Below are 11,102 nucleotides of genomic sequence, written 5' to 3'. Positions count from 1 at the left end.
CTTCATTTTTCATGGCCGCCATTCCTGAACCTTATATCATCAGATCATTTTCACCTCCACAAAAATCATTTGCTCTGTTTCACGTCGTAGATGTGGGATACATCAAGGCCCTCCTACGACAGGTCACTTCTTGTCGACATCAGCTCATTATCCAAGAAGTTGACTTAGAAACAACCCTTTCAGTACTTTGAAGCTTGCATGCCTCAATGGCAAGTTTCTCACTTCTGGCAACAGGTTTACATCAATGACCTTTGACTGAAAGATTTTGCGTGGTGTTCGACATCGGCTCATATATTCACACCACATGAATTGTACTGTAGTACCTTGAGGGTCATCATCATTATCGGTGACTCCTCTCGCGTCTGTTAACAACTTACATTATTGGCTGGTAATCAGGCGATGTCTTTCCATGTTTGACTTCAGAACATCTTTTCACATGGATCGACTTGTACATCGGGCGAAGATTGAACGAGTTTTGAAGACCCCGGATCTAGTTTCATCCATCCAGGTTGCGATATATTCAGGAATATAAAGACATCAAATGTGCACAGAATCTACACAGATAGTCATCTAAGCAAAAGAAGATGACTCTTCATGCAAAGAATCACCAGTCTGCAACAGCAGATGATTGTCTATCCTATGTACATGAAAATGAATTTATAAAGCTGAGCATGGGAATGCCCACCTCAGCTAGATCATGAAAATAATATGATGATGATGTATTGTATTGTATCTTATACAGGTCACCTTCCAGTATGAATACCTCGGATCCTCATGATAAAGCATTTCACCCGACATTAGAAGATTTACGACCTCATGCTTTAGGGGGCAGCTGTTATAGACATATTTGGGCACTGCAACCCCAAACTCATATGTCCATAAACTAAGGGCTCTTTAAGTCCCTAAAAATGTTGTTTCATACCCTAAAGGATCATGGTCAACTGATTACATCATTTCCCAGAAGTTCCACCCGAAAAATTACTCAGAATTGGCCAAAACTGGACCATACTGACTGCTCCATGGTCAAGGTACGATGCATACTGGCTGCCTCACTAGCTAGGTGCGATGCATACTAAAATGGCCTTCTGTGGGGTGAGATGAGTGAGAATAGACAAATGGCAGAGACAGTTTGCTAAGTGGATGATCATGGAATCTTCCAGAAACTTCTCCTGTGACAATTGCCTCTCTGAATTCGCTCAAGGATGAGTAAGAAATCAATGAAATCTCCAAGTGGAACCAAGAACTATCAGTGGAATGACACTAATAAAAAACCTAGAGCTGACTCACACCCTTGCAAGACATCTATAAATGGATCCCTTGTCTGAGAGATCTAGAGGCTGGAATTTTGTATTTTGTAAGGAAGTGCTGTTGGTTTATCTGTGAGAAGAGACATTGCATTGTTAGGTAATTTGCTTATTCATGAGGTGAAGAGGGCTTCTACACTGGGAGGATGATGCTGGATCAGACAGCTGGGTTGTAATCCTCTCTTTCACTACTATTAATAAAGTTCTTTGAGTTTTCCTCCATATAATCGTGTGTTTATGAATCTTATTGTTTATGAATGTAATTGTATGATCAGTGTGTTTCCGATTCCACATTGTTTATGATGTTTTAGATGGAGATGCTTTGATGGTTTTCTGTTACTTTGACTCTACAGGTACTCTTTGAAGTGGGACAAGTAGAAGAGGAGTGGTAAATTCTATCAAGGAAAGGAGAAATCAAGCTAGGATCGAAGCAGAAGATCCAGGCTAGTCCTCTTTTATTCCCTCTAATCTATCGCACTTAAAGGAACTCTCGAAAGGCTTTCATTGTTTGTTTCTAAGATAGTTACCCATCTTAGTGGGACTAGCAGTTCGAATCGACAATAGTTTTCCCTGAAACACACTCCTTTCTCAAAGCTTCATCTCAGAAGTTTCATCCTCTCACACTTCTATCAATGATGGGGTTATATAGTGATCCAGATCTGAAAACAGATATTGATACCAATGCTCCTACACATTATCTAATGCAAGTCCACACTCAATCGGAAACACACAAATTGCCTCACCAATCACTATCACAAATTCTAGATGAACCTTATGATCCGATATCAACTAAAATTTAGGAGAGACAAAATATGTAGGAAATGAGCAACTTTCACATTAGCGTAGCTCGACCTGAAGAGTGCATGCACAAGATACTACCGTTCAATCAATTAGAATATTCATACATATATAGGATTAAAGATTTGTTGAGAATTTACAACAACTTCTTCATAAATAGGATCCAAGAACTAAATAGGACCTATAATGTCAACCAACAACTAATCTAGAACACCTTATAGTTCTCCATTATTCCAAGTTCCTTTGCACCCATACTATAATTTATTTCATAAAATTTTATATCAATCGAATCTTTATATCTTTTCAATTCACCACAATTTAAGTGGTTCAAAATTATATTATACTTTTGAAAACATTACTTAACTATGCTTGAAAATCATAATAATAATCATAATATATATATATATATATATATATATATATATATATATATATATATATATATATATATATATATATATATATATATATAATCACTACTAGTATACATTTAGGGCCTATTAGCTATTCTCCCTGGATATCGAGGTACTTCTAGGGGATTTGAACTTTGGATATGTTAGTTTGCACAATACTCCATAAAAGGTAATCCCCAACTAAGCTACACCTCGGGGACCATTTACTCTCTATATATATATATATATATATATATATATATATATATATATATATATATATATAACCCTAAACTATTTATAATAACCAGAGTTAAATACAATACTTTTAAATTCTTCTCTATATCATACATCTATAATAGTTAGATAGCTACACTTTTCTAAATTATTAATATTGTTTTAATAATATAAATATATAATATGTTTTAGCTCTTTGGGTCAGTTAAATTAGCAAGTGCTATGATAATGAAGTGTTATGTATCAAGAAATTCGAGACTTAAATCCCCTCGACTTACCCGTGTCTATGAAAGGAGCTTACATGGGTACCTAGAGGTTATAGTGGTAGCGATTTGAATCAACCTCATGCCATGTGAGTACGAAACCAGTTAAGTTGCCAATTTCTCTAATCACTATATATATAATGAATAGAGTAATTGATAACGAAGGTGATAGGATGGATGCAACTTACAAAGTTAATCAGAATTTTGGAGAAACAACTTTATAAGGAGTGCTTATAATTCATAGATGATTATAACCTTCAATATTTTTTGTTGTGGGGTGAATTATATTCACAACAAAAACTAGGATTTATATAGAGGATTATTAAATTAAGATCTTTCTCTCACATGGGAGAGCATACCATCTCCAAAAATAGACTCTCCTTAACAAGGAGAGGGATAACTATGAACTGAAAGAAATAAAATTAACCAGATTAAATTGAAACACTCGCCTAAGTGGCCTTGTACAAAAGTAATTTTGAAAAAATGATCAAAACTTATAACCATGTTGTAATCAAGCTGAGGGATCTTAATCTAAGCTCGTAACTTATATGGGTGCTTTTGGATCCTCTAATTTTCTTCGTACCACTCGAAGAATACCAAGATGTTATTCAATCTTCTCGATCCTGTAATCTAGATCCCTCAAGTGCATGTCTAGGTGTTCAAGGGAGTGAAGGATGTCCATGGGAGTTTCATGTCGTTCTAGAAGAGTCTGCCCCACTAGAAACTTCAATTTCCAGTAAAGATCCATCATCTCCATGTATTGGTTGAACCAAACCCTCATGTGCCCTATGTCTAGGATCCAATCAATCCAATTAGTAAGAATCTTTGTATCTAAGAGGGGAGTCATTTGGGAGGAAGCTTTCACCTCTGCTCAAGTAAGTTCTTCATGTATGTGGGTTGGCTTGAGCTCTTGATATTGTGATGAAAAATCCTATATCTGATGGCGCATCCAAGTATAACCCGTATGGGCCCGCTTTTGATATTAAATATCATCCCTTCTAACATGAGCCCACTGACATGACATGGAGAGAAAAAAAATCAAATTCATAGGTTCAAACCCTGTCCAAGACTGTCCTAGTGGTGCACTGTAGCTAGGGGGCATCACATACTACAAAATCCAAGAGCCAATAATTGGCGAACATAGAAAATATCCAGGAATAACATTGTAATAGCCAAGCACGAGATTCATAGAGAAATATAACTAATTCTCCTAGGCCACCAATATCCCACCCAACACAAAACAAAAAACTTACAAAAATACCATAAATAAAATCATGCCTATAATATAAAAAAAAGAAAGATAAAGGGAAAGAACCAGAGCCATTAGAAGAAGATGAAAGGCTCAGTCATTAGCTAAAGAAAGGAACCATTAATTACAGTGCAGTTCCCTGAGCAGGAGAAGGGGAAAGCTCCACCAAAAGTACCAAAGAAGTTAAGGAAACAACTACTACCTCCCTTTCCCACATACCTCGTTGACTTCTCTGTAAGTTAACCAATATAATTGGTTGAAACAAATTTTGTAACACCACACATTTTAACCTATTTCCAAATGGAACCACAAATCCTGTAGGGAAATAGAATCCACTCCTTGATGGAAATTCAAACAAGTGTTCAACACCACTGATTGGAGGGTTCTTTCATGGACGCTCCAGTCACACAACCATTAAGTCCTAGTTTCTTGCACTTTAGCTAGTTCCCCTATCAACCATTTCTGAGCTGCACCCATAGAAATGATCTTGGTGCATGTACAAGGATTTAATAGCATGAGAAGATCCATATCATTCGTGTTCTTCACATGATGAAGCCACTCGAATATAACACCTTTCGCTCGCCACGATCACTTCTCCAGATCGAATTCCTAGCTCATAATGATCACACGAATCTGCATTTCACCTTGTCGGGAGCATGCTGACATGTCCATTGGTTCATTGGCTCGGTGGGATGGTGGTAGTGCCCCCAATCTCGATAGTCACCCAAGATAATCCCAATTGACATATCCCTTTAAAGTAAGATTTATGGAACATCAAAAGGGATCAAATTTCTTTATGTGTAATTTTTTTATCATTTAATTTCGTATAATATTTTAAAAAAAAATAATTCATCTCAATAGATCTAGATTTAAAATAATTCTTTATAAAAATAATTTGTTTAATCCGATTTACAAAACTATAAAATATCAATACAATAAAAATTAAATGTTTATAAACATGTATATATATATATATATATATATATATATATATATATATATATATATATAAACATCTAAATTCAAAAATGTCATACATCAAGCATCTTTTTTAATAATAAAACATCTTTAAACCCTTATCTAAACTATAATAATCATTAAAATTATTTAATCTTAAAACCCAACTTCTCTCCTTTCTAGATACACCAATATAAGAAAACCCTACCTTAGTCAATTCATTAATTTCTTTAATATATATCATATTTTTTATTATTTATCTTTTATATTAAAATTAATTATGGAGTCGTCTACGGAGGCGGAGGAATTGCCCAGATGGCCAAAAATGGTTAGAATCCACGCAAAAAAAAAATTCAAAAAATCTTGTAGAGGCAATGTTTGAATCATGTTTTTGATGGTGGAAATGGATTCAACACCATTAAAAACTTCTGGTGCACCCAAAATCTTGAAGTTTGATAACCATAACTTGGATTTACAAAAATCCTTGCAGGATGTTTTCAAAATATAGCCAAAATTTCCATAACTCCCAAGGAAAAAAAGCAGTCTCATTAGACTACAACACTAATTATATTTTATCATTAAATTTATAAATGAAATGACAATTTAATAAAAACAACAGTTTTTTAAGAATTATCGTTCATAATGACCCGACTATATGTGATGTCGCGAAATATTGATATATTGTTTGGAGTCGGGCTCATAGATATTATGTAAAAAATTACTTTGGATGGTAATTTAAGATCATTATTTATAAATATTTTTTCAATCGCTATAACATTTATTGAAAAAGTACAGATTATGATTTTTGATCAATTTTGAATGTTATTTTAAGATCAGTATTAAATAGTAAGTTAACCTTTATTGGTTTTGATTCATAAATCTTATTAAATCATAAAAGCTAACTAATTATAATTTTATTTAGGAGACATCACTCGACTATCGATCACTTTGTCATTCTCATGATCATTGCATAGGAATGTCGCAATAGTAAAGTTGATCTCTTATGTTGTTTTGTGGACTTTAGAAAATATTTCGACACGATTCCTCGAGATAAGCTTTGGGAGAGACTTGAAGAGATCATGGTTCCTCATGAACTGAGGATTATTGTGATCCGCCTCTACGAGACTGTCATTGCCAAGCTTAAGACCAACGAAGGGTGGTCTAAAGATATTAAATGTAATATCGGGGTTAAGCAAGGGTGTCCCCTATCCCCTACCTTTTTTGGTATTTACATCGATAAGCTAGAGGAGTGTCTGGAGACTTCAGGTTGTAAGGTCACCGAGATCACTGGTATAATCATTACTCTTCTCCTTTATGCTGATGATATCATTCTTCTTCCAAAAATCCATGATGAGCTAGACAAGCAGCTTAAGACTCTTCATGTCTACTGCTCTAAGATGGGTATGACAGTTAGTACTAACAAGACTAAAGTCATGATCATTAAATCCAAAAAGATCACCCATGGTAGTTTCGTTTATGATAATCATTGTCTAGAGCAAGTTTCTTCTTATAAATATTTGGGTATTGACTTTCCTCATCAGTTCAACTGGAATTCTAGCATCGAGAAAAGAATTATTGGTGGCTGGAAAGTTTATTATGATCTTGAAAAAAATTGTAAGACAATGATCTTTGTATTTGGAGTAAAAAAAGGTTCCTCTTTGAGACTCTCGTCACCCCTGTTGTCTTATACAGACGTGAAGTTTTGGGTTGTAGTAAATCTAGAGAGTCTTGGAGAAAGATTGAGATGATTCGAAAGAAATTCATAACTTATAACCTCAAGATCAAGGGAAATATTAGCTATCCTATCCTCTTGATCGAAGATGGCCTGTCCCCCATTGAAAGTATGACTATGTTTAGATATCTAATGTATAAGAAGAAGCTTTACAACATGGAATCCAAGAGGCTCCAAAAAATTGTTTCTAACTTTAGTCAAAACCCCCACCTACGCCTCGAGCGCGGGTGGCATAAGGATGCCCAGTCTTAGCTCAACCGTTTGGGGGATTAAGGAAGAGATCATCATGGGAAGCAAGGATAGTGTGAAAGATACTATTACCTCCAATTTTAAGGACAAATTGTGGGATGATAAGGGAGTTGGGGGGTAAAAGGAAGCTAAGATACTATAAGGAGGTGATCAACCCCACCCTTGATAACCAGAATTATCTCTCTGTGTTGACCAAGACTAAGAAGAAAACGAATATCGCTAGGATAAGAACTAATTCTCACGAGCTTTGAAGTGAAACTGGATGGTGGTCTACTCCCTAGACTCACGAGGACGATAAAATCTGTCAAATTTGCGATACTAAGATGGTGGAAGATGAAAAACACTTCCTTTTAGACTGCTCGACTCTTACTCACATCTGCTCTCAATTCCCTATCATCAACCACACCTCCAATCTTCTTGACTTATTAAGCCAACCCAACTATAACGATCTTGGAGCACTTCTTTCCCTTCTCCTTGATCACAAAAATAAGATTTTGAAGAATCACAATTAGACTCTTTTCTTTTGAGGTCTGGTAAACCACATTGGTCTTAATGGACTTTGTTCATCATCATCATCATCAATTATAAATTATTATTATTATTTATAAAAATATATACAAGTTAAACATAAATATAATTAGAAAAACTGGATATAAGTTAAACATAAATATAAGAAAAACTTGGAATAAAACTTTTAATCTTAAAAATTTACTCTTATTTTACCATGGAGAATTTTTATTTGTAAATAGACTTTGCTACAATATTATTGACTAATACTATGCTTGTCAATAACATATATCCAAAAAACTATAATTCATTTCATATGACATATTTTTTTAATTAATCAATTTAATGAAAATGCAAAGAGCATGACTATTTTAAAGATAAATCTCAATTTTTAATTTACAGGTATATTATTAAGAATATTTTAGAATATTTCATAGACGTTAAATCTCTATTATCCACTTAATAATTATTGATAACTAAATTAAAATTCTGAAATCTCTATTTCAAAATAAACACAGTTATCTATATAATAAAGATAAAAACCATATTTTTAATAAAAAAAAAACATTTACCCAATAATAAAAAAAAGAAAATGATTCATTAATCAACCTGGGTCAAAGCGAATACAATCTGAGTAGATTTAAATGGTGTACTAAATAAGTAAAATGGAACATAGGATGGATAGTAAAACAATGACAGCAGCGGTTGAGATGATCTACTAAATAGGTAAAATGGATGATTGTAGTAAAGCAGAAGTTTATACGAAAATTAACCCTGAGTTATTGAAAATATTTACTAAATAGGTAAAGTGGATGACTGGATGACTATTGTCCATGGCAGTAGCGATAAGGGGGAGAAGAAAGTGGCTAAGGCCAAAAGTGGGCGAAGAAGCCGTGCCATCTTAAATCTCCCAGCATCTCCTTTGCATTCTCTTTTGTAATTTCGCCGTTGCTTTCCCAGCCAAAGTTAGCCATGGATGGATGGTTGTAATGAACCTCCACGAAGAGCTCGTCGATAATCTTGGGCATCTCGGCATCATTAATCCATCTCCTCAAAACGGGCCACTCGCTTCCCTCGATATCCATCTTTACGACCACCGTATCGGTTACCTTCAATTGCAGTTCTTCTTTGATAAATCTGGTGATATTGATAGAGTTGCTGGCCGTATCATCTTCATCACCCACCAGCTTATGATACACTTTGATTCGGTCCAGCATCCATTGGGTGGCCTCTGGTGTGACCTTCGTCATGTAAGACCAAGCGTTGGGGTCCATTATGTTTGCTTCTTCATCGAACCCGCGAGAGGGTTTCTGCAGCCGGTGGGCGTTGGATTCAAAGGCATGAATCTCAGTGAAGTCGCAGGGATACATGCGCATGAACCAAGTGAGACTGGTGTTGAAGTAGCTGGCGCCCAGATCTAGAAAAACTCGGCGCGCTCTCTGGTTCAGATCGATCTTGGAAGCCAAAATCCATGGAAGCAGATGCGTTCTGTCCTCCACGTCTCCAGTGAATCTGAGGGCGAATCCTCTTCGGAAGTTTCTCTCGTCGTCCAACTTATCTATGAGATGCCCTTTCACGCGGCACGGGGCCACTTCTCCAACCCACTTCATCTGATTCCAGGGATTCTCCCCCTCCTTCATTCTCGGCTTGTAACGAAGCCCAGCAACGTCACCGATCTCTACGTACCCTTCTCGTCTGCTGCATATTTCCGCTTGGCCCGGCCATTCTTCTGTTTCTTGCCCTCCCCAATGGCGGGAGGAAATATGGGGAAGATTAGTGTCGCCCCTGTACTTAACCATAACATCCACGGCAACGTATGTTGACAGAATAAAGAGCAAGGCATGGCTCAGCGGCCATGTTTTGAGAAACATCATGGACGCACTAGGGTTTCACTGTCACATACAAGCTTTGTATCACTAAATTATTGGTACATTTAAAGACTCTTTCATTCATGTTTTTTCTTATCCTTATCCTTATATCACTACACTGTTAAAAGGCAACTCAGCATCGACTGATATTTTAATGTCAATAAGACAATCAAACGGCAAGGTCTCGAGTCTTGGCGCATGGATTGACTATTCATCACACAGTAAGCTATCCTGAATTCCCACACTTAAAAACAGTACAGCCAGCTATCTTGAAATCCCACATTTAAGAAACGGTACAATAAACCATCCACCGACTCATCTGTCACCCATCTTAGGATCCACTAACTAATCTATCACCCAGAAGATTTGGCCAAGAAAAAATTAGCTTTCAATTGCATTATATGTTGGTATTAAAACATTTATGTATATAAAATTCAAAATTCAATACTAAAATATAAATGGATGATGGTGATCCATCACCCTCCACTCATGAAATCCAAGTTTATATAGTAAAGGGAGCTATCCACTGACTACTCTGTCACTTATGTCATGTCAGTAATATATTATTAAAAGCATTTGGCTTATAAAATAGTTTTATTTTCAACTGCCTTATTCATAGATAGAAATTAATAGTGTCCTATCCACCTACTAAGATTCTGTTGGTCGCCCATTCTAATAATACATAAAGAAAAGTGCTGAGTTTATAAAATATTTATCTACTTATGTCATTCTCACTTATCGGGGTAGTTAATTATTTTTTAGCTATATTAATCAGCAATTGTTTTTAAAGTTGCAAAGCACATTGAAAGAATAGAAGATTTAAAAAAAATTATTATGTTAGATATAGAAACTAATCGGCCATTGTTTTTAAAGATACAAAGCATATTAAAGGAATAAAGTTACAAAGCACATTGAAAGAATAAACGATTTAAAACAATTATTATGTTAGATATAGAAACTAATAGCCATTATTTTTAAAGTTACAAAGCACATTAAAGGAATAGAAGATTTAAAAAAATTATTATGTTGGATATAGAAAGATCCCGAATTAAATACACAATCAACAAAACAAAAATAAACTATTTGAAAATATTTCCTATAAATAAAAATGTTAAAATCATCCTACCAACACAATTTCCCGGGAAAAAATTTCATGCTATTTGTTCATAAAAAATCAAACCAATTCTATAAATCAATCTTTGTAGATTCAAATATGCACCTATTGCTATTTTAATAAACATGGAATATGGGCAGTGCCTACATAACCATCCACTGACTCATATGTCACCCATCTCAGGAGCCACTAACTAATCTCTCATTCATCTCAGTAGTGGCATATTACTGAAGATTTGGTCCATAGAAAAATTTAATTTTGAATGCATTAATTATGGAATATGGGCAGTGCCTACATAACCATCCACTGACTCATATGTCACCCATCTCAGGAGCCACTAACTAATCTCTCATTCATCTCAGTAGTGGTATATTACATAACCATCCACTGACTCATATGTCACCCATCTCAGGAGCCACTAACTAATCTCTC

General features: G+C 35.2%; 1 protein-coding gene across 1 annotated transcript; it reads right to left on the bottom strand.

The window, feature by feature from the left end:
- Window positions 1–8,267: 8,267 nt before the first annotated feature.
- Window positions 8,268–9,783, bottom strand: LOC149193879 (uncharacterized). Its single transcript, XM_089404956.1, has one exon. The coding sequence runs from the start codon at window positions 9,560–9,562 to the stop codon at window positions 8,555–8,557; it is 1,008 nt and encodes a 335-aa protein (XP_089261082.1). The 5' UTR covers window positions 9,563–9,783; the 3' UTR covers window positions 8,268–8,554.
- Between the last annotated feature and the right edge of the window lie 1,319 nt (window positions 9,784–11,102).

The sequence above is a fragment of the Pinus tabuliformis genome, chromosome 2_2, assembly GCF_031772625.1.
Source record: "Pinus tabuliformis cultivar Carrire ecotype Pingquan chromosome 2_2, CPIR1, whole genome shotgun sequence".
NCBI classification, from domain to species: domain Eukaryota; kingdom Viridiplantae; phylum Streptophyta; class Pinopsida; order Pinales; family Pinaceae; genus Pinus; species Pinus tabuliformis.
The sequence above is the reverse complement of the archived record's forward strand: the minus strand, read 5'-3'. Positions and strand labels throughout refer to the sequence as shown.

Excerpts from the sequence above, each read along its gene's own strand:
- LOC149193879 (XM_089404956.1), bottom strand. The coding sequence starts at position 9,562 with ATGATGTTTCTCAAAACATGGCCGCTGAGCCATGCCTTGCTCTTTATT.